Source organism: Gordionus sp. m RMFG-2023, chromosome 5, assembly GCF_954871325.1.
Source record: "Gordionus sp. m RMFG-2023 chromosome 5, tfGorSpeb1-WG-v2, whole genome shotgun sequence".
Lineage (NCBI taxonomy): Eukaryota > Metazoa > Nematomorpha > Gordioida > Chordodea > Parachordodidae > Gordionus > Gordionus sp. m RMFG-2023.
Genome location: NC_088779.1, coordinates 5,801,004 through 5,821,948, shown reverse-complemented (window position 1 = coordinate 5,821,948; position 20,945 = coordinate 5,801,004). Strand labels below are relative to the sequence as shown.

The 20,945-nt window shown below is 27.4% G+C and overlaps 1 protein-coding gene across 2 annotated transcripts; it reads left to right on the top strand.

The window, feature by feature from the left end:
* Positions 1-35: 35 nt before the first annotated feature.
* LOC135929683 (large neutral amino acids transporter small subunit 1-like) lies at positions 36-10,027 on the top strand. 2 transcript variants are annotated; one of them, XM_065466376.1, is made up of 16 exons: positions 36-133; positions 178-278; positions 323-423; positions 468-568; positions 2,546-2,676; positions 3,640-4,011; positions 4,497-4,622; positions 5,712-5,808; positions 6,112-6,156; positions 6,630-6,753; positions 7,592-7,695; positions 7,938-8,034; positions 8,218-8,367; positions 8,492-8,603; positions 9,263-9,328; positions 9,825-10,027. In XM_065466376.1, the coding sequence occupies exons 5-16, from the start codon at positions 2,565-2,567 to the stop codon at positions 9,926-9,928; spliced, it is 1,509 nt and encodes a 502-aa protein (XP_065322448.1). In that variant the 5' UTR covers positions 36-133; positions 178-278; positions 323-423; positions 468-568; positions 2,546-2,564; the 3' UTR covers positions 9,929-10,027. The 2 variants fall into 2 exon arrangements, with proteins under 2 accessions (XP_065322448.1, XP_065322447.1); XM_065466375.1 differs by lacking the exons at positions 36-133; positions 178-278; positions 323-423; positions 468-568 and having other exon boundaries at positions 2,462-2,676.
* Positions 10,028-20,945: the final 10,918 nt, after the last annotated feature.

Here is a 20,945-nt window from a genome sequence, read left to right as displayed (position 1 = left end):
ATTTTATACTTTCAATTTACACAATATATTTACAGCAAACTACAATCAACGAAATTTTGGGCAAGCGTTACCATGGAAATTAAAAAAACGAATCATATTGAGCAAAACCATCAAAGATCTGATACCATTATCAGTAAATTCTATTTTATACTTTCAATTTACACAATATATTTACAGCAAACTACAATCAACGAAATTTTGGGCAAGCGTTACAACCATGGAAATTAAAAAAACGAATCATATTAAGCAAAACCACCAAAGATCCGATACCATTATCAGTAAATCCTATTTTATACTTTCAATTTACACAATATATTTACAGCAAACTACAATCAACGAAATTTTGGGCAAGCGCTACAACCATGGAAATTAAAAAAACGAATCATATTGAGCAAAACCATCAAAGATCTGATACCATTATCAGTAAATTCTATTTTATACTTTCAATTTACACAATATATTTACAGCAAACTACAATCAACAAAATTTTGGGCAAGCGTTACAACCATGGAAATTAAAAAAACGAATCATATTAAGCAAAACCATCAAAGATCCGATACCATTATCAGTAAATTATATTTTACAATATAAGGCTTTACATAGAAAAATAAAAATAAAGCCAAATATATGTGAAATCATAAAAACTTTATTATTAGGTTTTTTTTAAAGTTTTCAACTTTTAATTCACCTTTTGGAAGTTTTGATGCAGGTTTTGAACGTAACCTCATCAGAATTTGGAATCGAAAATAGAACCCTCAAACGTGACCTGCAGGCCCCGTCCTAAGTCCGGCTATGACACACAGGACGGGCCGTGAGACCGGGTAAATTTTAAAATACCAGAACCGAGTATAAAAATTTTTATACCCGGGCCAGGATGTATATTTTAAAATCAAATCTTTTAAATCGCTATTATTAGCTATAAAAATTATAAATAAATATATTATATTTTTAAAAAATCTAGGCCAGACCCTGAAAATATAAAACCCGGGCCGGGACGCGACGAATTTTTTTTTTAAAAAATCCAAGCTGTGCCGCGCTATGTAAATAGCACGATTGCAAGTCTTTAATTTAAATATTTAGAAAATTTTGACTTGGAGTGAGTGGTAAATTTTTTTACCCCCCCCCCCCCCAGTGGTTACGCACCTGATAGCAGATATTCCGGGAAATAAACCATTTATTTTATCTTCTAAATATCTAAATTTTTATTTTCTTCTTCAAAGATTCGATCCCCAGAAAAGAAAAACAAAGATAACATTATTGAAATATTGAATAAAAATAAGGACAAAATTATAATCGTAAAAAACAAAAAATAAATTGGTATTTTGAAAAGAATATAGATACAAACATTAGGGGAAAAATGAAGTAATCTTAAAAATTTGGATCTGATTCGAAACCGGTCTGAAATAAAATCTTAAAACCAAAATCTACCCGAGTTCCGTCGATTTCGGATTTAAATCGACCCGGTTCAGCTGTAAGTATTCATTTTCAAAGTAATATAATCTTCTCAGGCTTAATTTTTAAAATATATTTAACCTTAAATTCGACTCATTCATATTATTTTATAGTAAAAAAATAGCCCTTAAGCCATTAAATAACTCGAAAAATCTGAATAAATGTTTATTTTATATTATTGAATAACAAAATTAAGTATATTCATGTTTGAAAAATTAAAATTTCATTTTATTATCAAATATGGTATGCTTCTTTGTTTAAAATACGCATATTTTTGTTATCTAAATATAAGTTTGGTGACCTGAAGGGACTGGGGTGGAGGGGGAGGGGGAGGGCATAATCTCCATAATTTTTCCAAGTTTTATCTTATAGAATATCTTTTTTTATATACCAAAACAAACAAACAGAATAACCTTTATTTATTTTTATTTATTATATATTTGTAATTTTTTTATTGTGCACCTTTAATATTTTATTTATCGAAAATAATTATTACTTATTAAATAAAAAGAAGTATAATTAACTAAAATTAGAAAATTTTATAATTTTTTATTTTATAAGATAATTTTATTTAATCAATGATGCAATATTGATTGATTTATTATATAAGATAATTTTATTGATCGATGATGTGCATTGATTTATTGTACCTTCAATTTTTTAGGTGTAAAATCAAATCACATATTTATATCCTATAAAGAATGTAATACCTCGCTATATTTAATTAATTAAATTACTAGAAAGTTATCAGCTATTATAAAACAAGAATCGTGAGTATATCTGCTTTATTTTAGGCAAGAGTCTTTCTTGACACTGTCATTTAATTAGCCCAATTTTTTTATATCCCTAATAGCTTATATTCCCAGATATATTTTTATTTAAAAATAAATTGAATACAAATAGTCGCGAACGCTACAAATATTGATTTTTTAAAAAAAAAAAAAATGAAAACAATAAAATAAAATACAGGCAAAAATTATTTTTTTTCAAAAAATGATGAAATATTTAAACAAAAAATTTGGACCTTCACATGAATAAAAATACGCAAAAATAATTTACCATAATTAGACAAATTCGGACTTTATTTTTGAAGAAAATAAACAAGAATAAAAATGAATTCAACCGCGATATCAAAAGCAGCTGATGATTCTTCTCAACATTCTAAGCCGGAAGTAAAACTGCTAAGACATGTGACCTTGATGGACGGTGTAGCTATTTTAGTGGGTAATTTATAGTTATTATAATATATTTTTTAAAATTATAATTTATTGTAACTACAATATTTTTTTAGTTTAAAAATATTGAGAATGCAGGGTGAGGTTAAATTTAGTCTTAATAAGATTAAGGGCAAAAGTTTTGATTATGACAATATCGCACTTTGTTAAAAAAAATTTAAAATTATTTTGGTCTCATTTCAAATTTAAAATTTAATTTATTTTTTAATAATTCGCAGCGAATTTTGAACTATGAATGAGGGGTAAATTAGAGAAAAAAATACTCCAAAAAAAACCTATTTTTATAATTATTCACTTTATCTTAAAAAATTTTTTTTTAAACAAAAAAAAATAATCAACCTAACCTTTTGATGTAAGGCCTATTCACAAATGAATAAATGAATTATTTGAACTCGACTCTTTTAAACAAAATCAAATAATATACTATTCGTATTCACGCAAATAATTAAGTTAATTCTATTCGTTTAAGGAATTTAATAGAAATACATTATTAGTGTTCAATTTTGAATAGGCCTACTCGATTTAAATGTAGAGATTTTATTCTTCAACCCAATCCCTTTCCGAAATTTATTAATTATTTAAAAAAGAATATATATAAAATAACACACTTAAAAGGGTTTGTCCTAATTCCGGTGGCTGATTCAGATTTCAAAAAATAAAAAACTTCTTTAATTCGATTTTAATTTCTAAAATATAAAATATTTGAAATTATTTCAATTTATTACGTTCAACTTACCTAAAAAAAAATTACACTCCATTCCCATTATTCATTATAAAAAAAAAGAATTCCCAGTCTGTCAGATCTTTTTAGGTCCCAAACCGGTCTTAATCTGTTCACATTTTTGAGTCCAGGCCCCGGGCTGACTTTCTAGGCTCTACACCTTGATGTGATCCCAAAAAAATGTATTAGAAAGATATTTCACTTTACAAACTAAATGTGTATACATAATAGGCAGCATGATAGGCTCGGGCATCTTTATAACACCGACCTCATGCCTAAAATACGCTGGGAGTCCCGGAGCCGCTATTTTGATATGGTTTGCGTCTGGGTGCTTAGCGATGCTTGGTGCTCTATCCTTCGCAGAGCTTGGCACTACTATAACAAGTAGCGGAGGAGAAGCTGCCTACATAAAAACGGCTTTCGGCTCAATGCCGACTTTCCTATTCATTTGGGTGAATGTATTAGTGGTAAGACCAGTGATTGTAGCCATAGTTACGGTCAGTTTTGGCGAATACGTGATTGGACCTTTTATTGGGAGCATCGGAGAATGCGACAGTGAGAGGAGGGACCAAATAGCTAGGTTCACGGCAGCCTTTGGATTATGTTAGTTTTATTTTTATTTGATTTTTTAAACGTAATTCGTAATTGTATAAAATTTTTTATAGGAGAGCCAGTTATTTCTGTCTAAAATGGTATTTTTTCCTACTCAGTAAGAATTTGAATACCAATTTTCTCCTAAAACCATGATTACCTAGACTTTAAAAAATTTATCAAACTAGTATTTAAATTTAAATAAGCACGCTTTTTTTATCTAAAAATTTTTATATATTTAATACCTCATTACAATAAAATTATGTAGGAAAAAGGTTCTAATTCTTTAAAAAGTAGGTTTTGGGGCCCGAAGCCCTCTAAAATTAATCACAAGACATTTTTTTGCACTTTTATGAACCTGTTCCTAAAAATTTTAAAATAGATTCAGTTTCCTGTTCTAAGGTTCCATCATCCTGTTTGAGGATTTAAAATTTTATTCCGGCGGTTCCCAAACTCTACAATTGTATTTGTCTCTTTTTAAAAAAAATTTATTATAGTCTTATTAATGATGATCAACTGTTATAGCGTTAAATTAGCCACTAAACTCCAAGATGTTTTGACTATAGCTAAATTAGTAGCCCTCGGTGTCATTATAACCATAGGCTTTGTTCGACTTGGTCAAGGTAATAATTTGTAAAATAATAATAAAACAATTTTTTTCCCCACTTAATTATACATTGGCAATGAAAAGTTTAAATTGGATTATTTTCACATTACTATTAAAACCGTGGAAAATCTTTGAAAATATTTAAATTGTTTAGTAAATTTATGTTGTAAATTGGAAACTATTTGTCTTATTTATTATATATGTTAGCGGCAATGTGTTTTTTTCCGACATTTTGTTATTTTTTCAACTTTGAATCATTTTTTGAGTTCGTTTTTTAAATTTAAAAATCTAATACTACCGGAAATATGTTCAAGCATGTTTAGTATACCTATCTTTTTGAATTATAGACAATTCTGCAGTTAACTTTTGAGTCATTTATAATTTATATAAAAAATTTATGGAAAAAATAGTATAAATTATATATTAAGTTCCAAAGTTCAATGGCGAAATAATCTGAAATTTATAAGGTAGGTATTAAAAATTTGATAAAATACATTTTACAGTAAAATTAAATTTTTTAATAATATAAAAAAGCGCTCAAATATTGATTTAAAGTTTAAAAAATAACACATTGCCGGACAAAGCACTTTGACGCTAACATATACATCTGAATGTTACTTTTTTTACTATAACTTTTAGTCAGTGGCTTAAGTGAAACAGTAGAACGCTGCAAAAAGGGGAACGGGCTATACCTAAAAACTTTAGATAACTCAGAAGATAATGATAGGGGCTGAAAAAGTTTTATTTTTACTATAGTTTCGTGGGGAAATTTGCTTACTGTTTCTACGCATAGTGTTGATAAACGGCTTGATTTGAGCCGAGTTGTAAAAACGGCTAACTCAATAGTATATCCAGAAAAATGCAAGCCTGATTTAGCTCTTAGTTGGCACAAAGGTTTGAACATCTATTAGCAAAATCTCATGGCTTAGGTAATATTTTTCTAGCTAAAATATTGAATTAGCTGTTTTTAAAAATCGGCTCATATCAAACCGTTTACAACACTATCTACACCATTGCGCTAAGTAATGACTAAAAGTTTGTTTCCTCCATTTTTATATTCTCCTTTCTTTTCTAAAGCTTGTAAATATATTTACATATATTTTAGGTCATACAGAGAATTTTAAAAACCCCTTCCAAAACACGAATGGGATCCAAAAGATTTCATTGGCTTTTTACTCAGGACTCTTTTCTTTTGGGGGCTGGTAATTATACTTTTTTTAAAAAATATATTATTTTTTATTATTATTATAAATCTAGCATGCTGCGTCCTAATTCATTTTGATTTTTGTCTTAATTATGAATTTTGATTAGGAAAGCAGTTTCGACGTCTTTTTTTGGTTTTATTGCAAATGGATTTTGGCATAAGAAATCACATTTTTAAAATATGCTTTAAATGCACTTTTGAAATCATTCTTCAGCTGTTAATATTATTTTTAAATAGAAAAAAGACTAACTAGGGCAGTCTGCTTAGAACAATATCTATATAATTTCTTGAAAAATTACAGGAATTTTCTAAACTTAGTGACGGGAGAAATGAAAAATCCTACAAGGTAAGCTTATTTATCAAAAATATTTATTATAAAATTAAATTATATTTTGAATATGCAAAGGCAGAATTTTTATTAGTTTATACTTAGAATTAAAGATATTTTATACGATCCTATCTAATTTATTAATTAAAAATTTGCTTATTAATGTTATTATTTTAATTTTAAGCTTATTTTATTAATGCAATCAGAATTTATAATAGTCCTCTATTATCTTTTCTTATAAAATAAGTTATCCATACACTTTTATCTGTCAGTTCAAATAATATTCTCTACCTAAATTATAGTAGGTAAAGGTTTATATTATGTTAGAAGAGTGTAAATAATTTTTTTTAGAATTCATTTCAGTCTTTCTTTCTTTCTCAAATGATAACTGGTAGATCCTATTCAGATCAGTCATATCGGAGAGTCCTAATATTTATTATCCATTATCTTCTTTTAAAAAACTGTATTTTTTTTGTATAATACGAATCGAGAGATCTTCCCCTCTCTATATTGATCGGTATGCCCATCGTGACCGCTGTATACGTTCTAACTAACATAGCTTACCTGTCCGTGTTGAGCGTCGAAGATATGAAACTTTCCAAAGCCGTCGCCTTTGTAAAAAATAATATTTCATGAACAAAATTATAAATTTAAGTTACTAGATAGAGCTTAATTTTTTATCCAGTGCCGGTATTGATGCCGGATCATATACTTTTATTTATCCCAGGGCGGATAACCGGACTTTATAAAAAAAAAAGTCGTTATTTAACTCTCTTATACTGAGAATGTAAATTTAATTCATTTAATAAATTTTTTAATTAATCGACAATATTCAATTATATACATCTAGTAGAGATCATTATTATTTTTGTGTTATAATTTATTTATTCATTTTACATCTTTCAAACAAAAGAATATAAAAAAAAATATTTTTGAACTTAGTTTAAATTTAAATAAATACTTTAAATAATATATATATAAGAACCGGTTAACAATAGGCATTTTAATAAATCGGCTGGATCTAAAGAAGAAAGATCTGGGTCCGTATGTTGTAATTGTTACATCTCCGATTATTACATACTCTCCTTAATCTTAACGATATAAACTAGTGGCATCATGGCCCAAGCACTTTGAACTTTGGAAAGTCCCTCTAAAATTTTTGTTGCAGATTAGTTTGTTTATTTTTTACTTATTTTTAAGATAGCCCTTAATTTTAAAAACGCTAGCTACTTGCTCACCCTAACTATCTAATGTAATATTTTTTGTCCAGAATATTCTTTTTTGTCATAGTAAATTTTGTTCGTGGATGACATCGAGTGATTAAATTTTTAAATTATATTTTTAATATTCTTTATTATTAATGGGAGTATAAGCATTTTCTTGTACTACCATTTCTAGTAAAGTTATTTAGAAGTTGTTTGTCTTCATTTTTTAGTTTTTTTTTTAAAAAAAGGACTTTGCTTCAAAGATAAACTATTACTTAGCGTGGTTCATGCCTATTTTCGCCGGACTTTCCGCTTACGGCACCGCCAACGCTGTGTTATTCACTAGCGGAAGGTAGCTAATATTATTCTTGGAACATAATTTTATGTGACCGAGTTATTAAATTATCAAATCAAATTTGCTTTAAAATTAATGTACGCTTAACATAATAGGATAGTTAAGATTTAAAAAAAAAATTATCCTAAGATTCGCGTGACGTTGAAATGATTTAGATAAAAATAATGAGTAGTTAATTAAGAAGATAGAAATCCCTCAAATAGAAATTTTAATATTTATATTTTAATCAATCGCACAAGAATTTATTACATCGGGGCCCAGAATGGTCATCTTCCTCAGATTCTCTCCATGATTAATATAAAATGGCTTACTCCAATGCCCTCTATTATAGCACTAGTAATAATATAAATTTATTTTTTTTGAACTCTTTTCAAACACTTTTTTATAAAAAAACCTTCTCTTTTTCCTTCCTTTTTCTCTTATCCTGTTAATACTTTTGATAATAAATTTGAAAAATATAATATACTATGATATTTCATTTCTAAAATTTAGTTATTATTATACAAAAAAAATTTTAAGACTTTGATATCGCTATTTTATATGACCGGGAAAGACATAATATCCCTGATAAACTTTATGAGCTTCATCTTCTACTTTTTCACAGCCATGTGCGTGGTGGGATTGCTGTATCTAAGATGGAAGAAGCCGGATATACCTAGACCGATAAAGGTTTGTTATTTTTTTAGGATAGAAAAAAGGAGAGGAGGAAGAAAAAATAGAGAATGAAGGAAAATAGAAAAATATAATTTTATATTATAATATATAATTTATATCAATTTTTAAAAAAAAACAGCTGAACGTGTTGATTCACTTGGCATTCTTGTTATCCTCCGCTTTTATCCTAATTACTTCTCTTATATCCGATTACAAAGATATCTCCAAGGGACTTTTAATGTTGTTACTTGGTATATTTACATATATCTTTATATTTAAAAATATTTATCTAAAGTTTTATTTTAATGATTCTAATTTTAAATTAAAACGCTAAATAATCTATATTTGGTATGTTTACAATATTTTGGCAATCTCAAATATAAATTGAAAAAATAAATAAGTACAGCATTATCGGAAATAGACGTTCAAATACAAATATCTTTAACGTTTAAATTGGCATCTTTAATTATTATTTTAATTTTTAGTTGCATTTTTTTGTAGCAAGAATTTTCTAGAAAAATAAAAATTCGGAAAAACGTCTCTCAGGAACCTTATATGTTTTTATTCAATATTTATTTATTAATATAAAAATATCGCTCTTTAAATCAAATTATTATCTTTAAAAGAATATATTTGGACATAAACAAAACATTCCCAATGTAAAAAAAAACCATACTTTGATGTTACCAATATTATAACCTAGAATTACATTTAGTAAATTTGATAACTCCGGCCAACTTCAAAACGGCTTAGCAAATCTTTTAGCCTTTGACTTAAATCTATAAATTGAGGCTTCAACTTAAAGATTAGGCTAATCTATTTTGTAGTTTGCCCAAAGTTAGGTCTTTTAACCACACCTATCTAAAAATTATTATCATTTTTTTGTATACATTTTTTTAAATTCAACAAGGTATACCGGTTTACTACCTATTTGTCAAGAAATATCTGATACCTAGATCATTTTTTAAAACTTTCGGTAAAAATTGATATTAAAATATATAAATATTCTTTAAAATTATTTAATAAGAGTGGTAGCGAATAAGTAGGTATAGTTGGGTGATGGCTAAAAAATTGCTTTTTGGAGCGTGTGACGAAGGAAAGCGGCTATGCATTGAGTTGCTAATTAAAAAATTTTTTTAAATTTTTCTTCAAAGTTGAGCTATATTTATAAGAATTGTAGGGGACACCAGATTGACTCCTCTTTTTAGAAGTTTGTTTAACCATTTAAAATTTAGGAGTAAGTAATACCAGAATGATACTGAGTCTGTATGTTAATCCTGCTCTTTAATTCCATTCTAATTTTTTGTAAATTTAGCTGGTCCCTCGGAAAGGGTAGCCACGTTTCTATAATTATTAGAATTTTTTCTCGTCAAATCATCTAATTTAAAGTTCTAGTTTATAAGAATGTATATTTTTATTTACCTTGTTAATTAATTAATTAATTTATTTGTTTTTTTTAAATAAAAAAAAAGATAAATTTACAAAATGGATTCAAATGTTATTCGTAGTGGTTCCTTCCGAAGAAAAGGAGAACGATCCGTTGTCATATGGGGAAGAAACTATGAGTCCATTATAAATTTAAAGGAACTATAATTCATATGTCTGTTCTTTCTTGTGATTGATATTATGCAATGTATCAAAAATTATATATTTAATATAGATTTAAAATCGTTTATCCGTGGATTTATATTAATAAGTTCAGAAATTGTTTTTAAAAACATATATATATAGAATAAAAAAAAAATTTATACAGGCCTTAACAGAAACTAGGTCTGGTTTATTTCTTTTTGGCTCGGCTAATATTTTGGGAGCGATTAATTAATTTTGTATTAAGAATAGCTTTAAATATAATAATATCAAAAGTCAACAAGTATCACTGGATTAAATATTTCGTAAAAGAAATAAACCCAACATAGGCTTAAGAAATATATTCTCAAATAGTGCTCAACAATCGCGCCACTAACTTTTTAAAATTTATGTGAGCTTCTATTTTACCAAAAATTTTAGTGGGGATGGGGGGGGGGGGTCTCCAAAATTTTTAAAGGGCTTGACTCTGTATGCCCACACGACCCTACTCGCGCTCATATTATATTATACAATATAATTATTTATGGATCGTCATCATTAAAACAAAATTTTCGGGGATGAATATTTTAATAAATTTTTAAATTCAAATATATTGACTGCCTGACTTAAACAGGGGAAGTGGATGGAGGCTATATTATACTAGTTTAAAATTATTATTGTTTATTTAGGTTCCACGTCTTTATAGAAAAACCATTATAGAGAATGTATTTTAGAGAAACATGAGAAAACAATTATAGAGAATGCATTTATAGAGAATTGTTTTATAGAGAATGTAGTTTATAGTGAATGTTTTATAGAGAATGTTTTATATAGAGAATAATTTTTATAGGTAATTAATTTATAGAGAATTGTTTTATAGAGAATGCCGTTTATAGAGAATGGTTTTGTAGAGAATGGTTTTATAGAGAATGTCGATTATAGAAAATGATTTTAAAGAGAATTATTTTAAAGAGAAGGTCCTTAATAGAGAATGACTTCAAAGAGAATAATTTTATAGAGAATGTTGTTTATAGAGAATGATTTTAAAGAGAATTACTTTTATAGAGAATTATTTTGTAAAGAATTACATTGTAGAGAATTATTTTGTAGAGAATTACATTGTAGAAAATTATATTCTAGATCTTGATTTTATAGAGAAATATTATATATTGGACAATTATAGAGTTCTAAATTTATGCGGGATTTGAAAAATATATCAAAATTAACATTTTAATAATACAATTCAGTTTGTTGTATTTTTTCGATGACTTTATTTGTCTCAACAATGGTTTTTTTGTAAAATCCTTTTAGTTTATATCAAGGTTTAGCTTGATTATTAACTCAGCTAAACCAAACTTGAAAAGATTTTTTAAATATGTATTAACCGTTATTAAAGAGAATCTAAACTGAACCAACCATTTTTAAAATTTTTATATATTGCATTTATATGTCAGCTACCTAGATTAGCATATAGAAGGGTTCTTAACTTTACCCTTATGGATATAATATGACGGACGAGAATCTTGATTCTAATTTTAATTAAGAAAAGGTTTTAACCAGTTGTTTGGGTAAAAAATATGTAACATTCCCGTTCGTTCTGCGTTTTAAGAACACGTTTCTAAATATAATTTTCTTTTTATTTTATTATACAAATTTTATTCATAAATCTTTTTAATATTGATAACTAAGAATTCACTATTAATACACATTTAGATGTATCCGATGGCTTTAATATATTGAGTGTCGAAAAGTGCCGATCTCTATCTGGGGTTCCACAACCAATATTTTTGATTTAATAGAAGAACCATAATTTTGTCCTACCTAAAAAACCAAAACCGTCAACTGAAGGTTTCTATATAAGATATTTTAGCGAATGCATTATCGCGAATGTATTATAGCGAACGCATTACCGCGAATGCATTATAGCGAGTATAATACAGCGAAAAAATTATAGCGAATGCATTATCGCGAATGTATTAGCGCGAATGCATTATCGCGAATGTATTAGCGCGAATGCATTATCGCAAATGTATTAGCGCGAATGCATTATCGCAAATGTATTAGCGCGAATGCATTATCGCAAATGTATTATCGCGAATTCATTGTCACAAATGCATTATCTTAAATGAATTATATCAGTTGCGATATCGGGAATGGAGTTTGTTGAAAACTGCAATTTTATATTTATCAGCCTTTAGACAGAATTAGTTGAACCTGGAAATTAAGATAAAGTCGGACAGGCTTTTGATTTTTTGACTCAAAAAATATATAAAAGATTCTAAGCAATAAAAAGATTTCTCTAAAGATTAGGGTAAAGGAATTAAATTTTTATATTAATTGATTGTTTAAATATGCGTTTAGTTTTATTTTTCAAAATTTGGAACAGAACAGGCTCAGGCCTAAAATTTAAAATTATGGCTAGGCTCCTAAAAATAAAGATTTTGGATGGAGCTTTGGCCGAAATAAATAAAATTTGCAAGGCACTAAGAAAAAAAGTTTTATTTAAAACATTGAGCCAAACAGATAATTAGACTTCGGATTTATATTAATCTTTGACAAAGCATGCTTAATTAGTGAGGGATTTAGTATGGACTTGATTAGCATTTTGATAATAAATTTGTATAAAGTTCTCTTATTGTTTAATAAAAAAGACAAGGTCAAAGCTTATCACAACAAGACATGAAACAATATTCAACATCATAGGTAGATTGTCGAATTGAATTTCTATCCATCTCAGTACTTAATTCGTGTAATCTCTGATGATGAAATTGCAACAATTGTGACTCAGGAATTGGGAAAAAAAATAGATTATTGATTTCATTAATTGATTCTTGCTAAGTTCTTGCTTCCTGACGAGTCTTTTTTCTAATTATGTGATCAAATACAAATTTGTATAAAAATGGATATAGAAATATAATTAATATAAGTAGAGCTGAAATTGAAGGAAATAAACATGCCTCATATATTATTAAAAATAACTTAGCTATTTTTAACACAAATTATAGTATAATTCCATTTCAGTTCAGTTGCTATATATTATTAAATCTTATGAATGTCATAAATTTTATTAGAGTGGCGATAATAGTGATTGGACGTTACTGTCATCGCTGAAGATGAGAAAATTTAATGGAATAAAATATTTACTTTGTGAGTTTTACTTCAAGGAGTAGATACAACCCTAAAAAATCGAAAGGTGGAAAATATCTCTTTTTACATTTTCTATGCCTTCATATTTTTTTAAATGTGTATTCTTCAAGACTAAAAGAGGTTTAGAAAGATTTAAAATAAAGGTTTAAAGGCAAGCATTGACGGATATTAAAACTAATTAAACAAGCTGAAGCGAACTTATTATTCATGATTGCACTTTTTACAGTATAAAGCAAGGCCCTATAAAAAATATATAAGAAAAGTAAGATATCTGTCGCAGGAAGCGTAGATAATGAAAATCCTTATATCCTGGAAAATAAAAATATTGCTATCATGAAAATTTTTTTACTAAGAAACACCCCCCCCCCTCCCAACAGAAAAGTTTAATAAATAATTAGCCCCATGATACGAAGAAATTTAAATATTAATGATAATTATACTTACTTATAACCAGATCTATAGACCGACTACCAATAATAAAAAGACGCTTAACCATTCAAACAATGTTAAACAGGACCTTTTATTACATGGGAAGGGGTTATAACTCAAGATTGGCATTGAAATTAAAATGGGTAGTTTGTATTTGGAATTCCATTGTTCTAATTTTGATGTAGTATAAAAAATGAGGAGAGTGGGGGAAGAAGGGGATAGTATTATAATATATGATGCAAAATCTTTTGATAATTAGGTATTTAAAATATCTTCTAAGTGTAAAAGAGTTAGTAAAATATTGTGCAATCTGCTGCAAATATCAAGCTTCGATATTTTCTAAAGAAAGACATTACAATGCGATGGAAATCAGTGTATATCAATGATACAATGCTTCATATAATCATATGATAATACAAGTTTGTCTGTGAACCAACCATATTTAAACAAATTGGTATCAATAAATATAATCCTTATATATGAATAAAAATTTTTTTATACATATTAAAAGTCTGATCTTCGGAATGTTTAACAAGTGCAAAAAACCTATACATTTTAAACTTTTTGATTCATCTTTCTTTACATTGCTAAGGAGTTTAGGCTTGTAATAAGAAATTTTCATTTTACTAAAATCAATTTAGAGAAAAAAGTGTATTATTTTAAATTTGTCAATGATGAATTTTAGGTAAGGGTTTGAACTATCATTTTGTATTTTGTAAATTCAGATACAATTATTTTCGGACCTATGACAATTTTGACAGAAATTGATCCAACCACCCCCTGGTCTTCCCTGCCTACCCTGTGAATATTAGACAGTACTCTAGTGATCTTTTAACTAAACTTAATTTTGGTAAGGCGATAGTTTGATGGGTATTGTTTTATTTTTTGTTATTATTTGCATTTAAAATCATTAATTGAGTGCGTTTTATTAAATTTAAAAATCTGATTTTGCCAAAAATGCACCAGAATAAGTGTAGAATACACACCCTTAATGTTGCGCAGTCGGTTAATATTAGCAATTCCAAAACGGTTAGCCAAGTTTTTAGGTTAAAAAATCGGCTAAGCATAATTAGGCTTAGCATCGAAATCTAATTATTCAAAAATTAGGCATCGGCTAAGGAGCTCGGTTAATCACCCGTCATATATCGTTACATAATAAATATATAAAATATTTTAATAAAGGCTAGGCTTATTGTTGCGTAACGCTGACGGGCGATTAGCCTAGCTCCCATTTTGTCTAATTAGTTTTAGACGATTTTTCGGTTAAGCCAAATTATGTTTAGCTGATTTTTAGGCTACTAACACTACTTATAAATTTCAGATTAAAATTAAAATTTCTTCAGAGATTTAATATAAGATCTTCTGAAATTTATAGGGTGGGTATTCTGCACATATTATAATGCATTTTCGGCAAAATCAGATTTAAAATTTAATAAAACGCGCTCAATTTATGATTTAAAATGAAAAAATACAACAAAATAAAATTATTAAATACAAAAATTTTGGCGCAATCGTATGAAACAGGATAGATAAAAGCGCACTATAAATCCGAGACCTACAGGCCCGACCTTAAACCAGGGCCGTATTTTAATTTTTTTAAATATACCCGGGCTGAGCCTAAAATTTTATTTTTTTAAATACACAGGCCGGGTCAAAAAAAGCTTTTTTTAGAAACTCGGGCCGGGCCATATATTTTAAAACCAAATATTTTATCACCATTATTATCTAGGCAAATTAAAAATATATAATATATTTTTAAAAAATTGGGGCCGGGCCAAGCAGATTAAAATAATGCACAAAGCAATAAATATTGGCAAAATTTTCTAAAACTATTGGCGTAAGGCTGGCTTTGTTGCTAATAGTGTTTTTTTAAATGGCTACTCTACTAGTTAAAGCAAAGCACTAATAGAAACTGATAACAACAGAAAACTCAAAAATATTATCATAATTATTCATAAGCAATACAAATCAGGAACGTGAATAATTTTTTTTAAGATAATTTTTTCCCTTTTTTTATTCAAGGGTTCCGGGAATTTATATGACGGCATCTGGCTTGTTTTTTTGAGAAAATTTATTTCTAAAATAATACTTAATTCATTTTCTATAAAATTATTCTCTATAAAATTCTTCAATTTATTCTCTATAAAATCCTTCTCTATAAAATAATTCTCTCTAAAACAATTCTCTGTAAAATATTCTCTATAAAATAATTCTCTGTAAAACAATTCTCTGTAAAATATTCTCTATAAAATCATTCTCTATAAACGACATTCTATATATATAAAATCATTCTCTATAAATGAGATTCTCTATAAACGACATTCTCTATAATTGTTTTCTCTTTAAAAGTTTCTCTATAAAATAAATTCTCTATAAAATCATTCTCTATAAACGAGATTCTCTACAAAATCATTCTCTATAAATGAGATTCTCTATAAACAACATTCTCTATAATTGTTTTCTCTTTAAAAGTTTATCTATAAAATAATTCTCTATAAACGAGATTCTCTACAAAATCATTCTCTATAAATGAGATTCTCTATAAACGACATTCTCTATAATTGTTTTCTCTTTAAAAGTTTATCTATAAAATAAATTTTCTATAAAATCATTCTCTATAAACGAGATTCTCTACAAAATCATTCTCTATAAATGAGATTCTCTATAAACGACATTCTCTATAATTGTTTTCTCTTTAAAAGTTTCTCTATAAAATATATTCTCTATAAAATCATTCTCTATAAACGATATTCTTTATAAACGACATTCTCTACAATTGTTTTCTCTATAAAAGTTTCTCATATTTGCATTCTCTATAAAAGATTCTCTGTAAAGACGGGATACCGTTTATTTATTTGTATTTTTAGGACAAAAATTACAAAATTATAAATAATAATATTGATATAGGAACCATAGTTCAGGATAAATCAAGAAATCGAAAATGGAACCTGAAACCCAAAATTTATGGGATCAAGAACCGATTTAATTTCCAGAAACCGGTTGCGAGAATAATTTATTTTTTAAAAATTTTTTGTGTGATTTAGTTTAGAGGGTTTATAAGATATTTAAATTTTAAGAAAAAAATTTTTTTAGGCACTTTAATAGAGTTTAGAACTGGAAATTGAACATGAAACTAGAACATCGATTCAGCTTCGTCTTCTTATCTCTTAATTATAAAGGGTATGGGAAGGAGTTTAAGGCTAAAAGATAGAGATAGCCAAAATGTCAATTTGGAAAAAAAAATGAAAACTTAGGTGCACCATGAGAGGGTGAACGCAAATTCAAAAAAAGCGAAAAAATGGGAATATTTATTGTACATTCTTGAAAAAGATTATATTGTTTATGATATAATTAGATGTTAGAGAATCAAATATTTAAATGAGTTTTTAAAGATATTCCTAAAAAGGGGGGATATTTAAATATTCTCAATTTGTTAAATATGATAATTGAGAATATCGATTAAGAATGTCTAAGATATCCCCATGTTTAGAAATTGTTTTTTAAAAAAATTGGATTGAAACATATTTATTACCTTCCCTAGCCTCTATAAATTATTTTATTTTTAGAGTTTGTAAGGTGCGACAAATAATATCTTGCCTAAATTCTTAGAGGCTAGAGCAGTATAATCATTTGGGGGTGCTCTTGGAGACTCGAGGCACATCCAAATCTTGAACCAATAAATATATATTAAGAATTTTTGACTTTGAGCACCTATTGGCCTCTGGCAAATTAAAAATTCTAGTTAGGCCCCTGGGATAGAGAGGGCACTGAAAATCATATCTCACAAATTTGAACTCATAACACTCCAAGTTTACAATATTTAGAATAATATTATTTTATTAAAAAATAGTTAAATTTTGATTAAAAAATTAGAATGATTAACTCTAAAATGTTTTAAAATTAATAAATGTTTGGATGTTTTTTTAAAAAAAAATGTAAGCGTATCAATTTAAATAAATATAATATTTTTAAATATTTTAACTTTTTGATTTAAAAAAATATATAAGAATTTGTATTTTTTTTATAAAATGTTTTATTTTTCGAAAAATAATATCCTGCGCTATAATGGGCATTTAAAATAATTAAATATCTAATTTAATATCTCTTTAAACATCTGCCACTCTTTTAGCAACTATTTATAAACGGTGAAAATAAAAAATGAAGTTTACAAATTTTATTACCGCCGATTACTTGTTAGCCGATCCATAAATGACGAACAGCAAACTTTTTCCTAAAAATCTTAAAAATTTTCAATGGAAATTGAAGTTATTTGGGACGAGATTTTTATTATTTAAATTGGCCGGTTCATATAACAAGTGCATTTTCAAAATTCGATCTTTTTTTGCTTCCCTCGCCAAACATCTAAAATTGGAAAACGAGTAAGCGTTCATTTTTTTTTACTAATTTTATTTAAATCTTATTTACATAATTTACCACACTAACAATCTAATTGTATAAATCTTTCTTTTATTACAATTATTCGAGTAACTAGTGTGTTTCTTTATTCATCATAAAGAGGGGGGGGGGGGGTTAGAAGAATTCCTTTTTTAAAATAAAATCTTTTTATCCTTGTTATATATCACTTTCATGATTGCCCCCCCCCCCCAATTCCCCCTCCTTAATTATAAAAAAACATAGCTTCCACCCACACGCTCCCAAATTAAAATGTCAATAACCCTTCTTATTACTATTCGATTTGTATAAAGTTTAATATGGTATCTTGGAAGGTATAATATAACTAGTTCCATTCAAAAATAGACATTAAATCCAATGTTTCAGATTATCTTTTTAAAATTCTAAATACTGAATAGAAATTTATTTTTTAGACTAAAAAAAAATTGATATGCAGTGATATTTTGGTACTATATATAATCTTGTGAAACATGCTAATTAAACCTTATCTGAAAAATTAATCAAACTACAAAAATTATTTAGGCATAAGTTTTACAAGAAAGACAGAAAATCAGGTGGAGATTTCGCGGTAGATGAACTATTACAAGAAGAAAATGGATCGCATTCAAGTCCCGATGGAGATAAAAAGTTTATATATTGTCATATGATTATATTTTATTTGTTTTACTGCGAAATAGATTTGTAAAATATAAGTAATTATATATGTCAGAGACCTGCAAGATTAGCTTGTAACCTTGCCCAGAACTTAGCATAAAACAATATCATTTGTAAAAATTTTGGCCAGACTTAAACCCGGACCAATTCAAATCTTTTAAATTAAATTGAAATGATATCAATTTATTAGTTAGAAAATAATGAATAATTTATTATTAATTTGCTACCCATATTATTAATTTTGATGCAGTAATTTTACAAAAATACAGCTAGTCATAGGAGTAGCCAGGGTAGGAGGGGGGGGGGGCAAAGAGAAATATCTCTTTCCCCTTATAAAATTTGTCTTCTAGTAAATATCATTTATGGTTAATAAAAATTTCCCCCCTACAGACTCCTCCCCCCCCCTCCACTTTCTTCTCCATCTTAATATGTGTATACAATATATCACTATAAACAAGATTTTGAAAGAAAATATGTAAAAATATTTTAACATATTCACTTAGGTTTTTTTAAGAAAGAGGCATTTTTATATTTCAAAAAAAGTGAATAACTAAAATTGATTTTATAAAAATCTAATTTAGTCAATGGCCTACATTAACCAAACACCTCCAATAAAATATATAAGGGAAATCCGTGCCTAGATAAGATTAGATAGATGACATAATCATAAAGCATAGGAGATCATTTGGGTTCTACAATCATCATGGTTGTTTTGCAAGGAGTTGGGAGCTAATTCCCTGATTTTTAGCCCCATTTCTAAATTTTGAGGAAGGCTAAAGCACCCCTCCTCCCCCTCCTGAAAAAAAAATTTTTTTTATTAATATTTTTCAAAAGTGATTAAACCTAATTTTTAAAGAAAGCTAATTAGCCTCGATCAAGGTCTTGAAAAAAAATATACCGTTAATCCAAGGCTTAGCCAATTTTTTCAACTGGCAAGAAATAGTTCAATTTTATTAAAATCTTTTAAATGTTATAAGAATTTAAAATTTTTAGAAAAAGTTTCGGGTTCGAACCGGACAAGGCCGGGCTTGAAAAAGTAAGCCCGGTGCAGATCACTACTTTGAAGTCTATTTAATTAATTTCGCTATATTCTAAACAACCGTCTCTTTAAATACATTTTGGTTTATATCATCCTTCAACATGTTTAAACTTTTAATAAGATTGTCGTTTAAAATAACATCTTAAACGATGCCCATATATCCCCATATGTCTTATTAAGATGGATTGAAGTCACAATAATAGGTTCAAGACCAGAAAATTTCATAACTACTAAAAAAAAAATAGATAAATATTTACCAAATAGAAATTTAGGTAAATCGTGTGATTATAACAGTTAACCCTAGTTTAGATCCTAACTCAGTTTGAAGGGGAATATAAGTCATTTATATAAAAGTCGAATGTTTATTGAGCTCAAAAACAAGTTTAAGATTTTCAGAAACTTGTTCAACCAAACTTATAGATTCACATTAGCTGATCGAAATCATATTGCTATTTTAATTAATCAAAGTGATAGTAAAGAAAAGCAAAAGAAAGTTCAAATGAGAATATCCTTTCCACGATTATTATTCTTTATTATATTATTTTAAATTCGGACAAAGAAACTTTAACAAGATCTGCGTTACACACGAAAAATTTCAAGATTTTTGCAAAAGTTTTAGTATCACGATGGATGTTATGAATAGATTGAAGTTAAAAGAACGAGTCAAGAATCGGGCCTGTTCAGATATGGCAGAAGTTTTCAATCTAATATCCGAGTATTATTATTTATATATCATATGATAATCGAGAAGAAAAATTTTTTTTCTGCCAACATAAAAAAAAAAGGTTTATAGTGCGGATTTCATATCCAGATACCTTTATAGGCCTTAACCCTTTAAATTTCTAATTCCTACGTGTATATCATCTAATTAATATTATCTTTCAAATTTAATTTTCGTCTCGAAATTTAAAATGAATTAATGAAATGAATTATATCAGGGAAGAAAGTATATTGTTATAATTATTTAAACAGGGTTAGAACCTTGGAATTATAATATTTTTGTGCCCCAGGAAAAAAAAATTTAAAACACTAAAATGCGAATTAAAAATGAACTCAGCAAGAAACCTTTGTTGTTATTTAGAAGGATCGAGTCAAGCGGGTTTAATCGTAATAAAAATCTACCTTGATTTACTCGACCCAACTAATTATAAACATTAACCGTGAGCGATAATATAGGTGGGAAATTAAAATATTTAATATATTTTCTATATTTTATAAATTATAGCGCCTTTGTCATTGAAAATTGTGGATGTCCCCATTAGAACGAAAGCACCCTGAATATCAATTAAATCAAGATTTATATATATTAATATATAATATACTATTTTGTGTGTATTATAAAGCC

Bases quoted from the DNA above. Each gene is read 5' to 3' on its own strand.
- LOC135929683 (XM_065466376.1), top strand. From the start codon at position 2,565: ATGAATTCAACCGCGATATCAAAAGCAGCTGATGATTCTTCTCAACAT. The intron at 2,677-3,639 runs GTAATTTATAGT...TATACATAATAG, and splicing joins CGGTGTAGCTATTTTAGTGG to GCAGCATGATAGGCTCGGGC. The intron at 9,329-9,824 runs GTAAAAATTGAT...ATAAAAAAAAAG, and splicing joins ATCATTTTTTAAAACTTTCG to ATAAATTTACAAAATGGATT.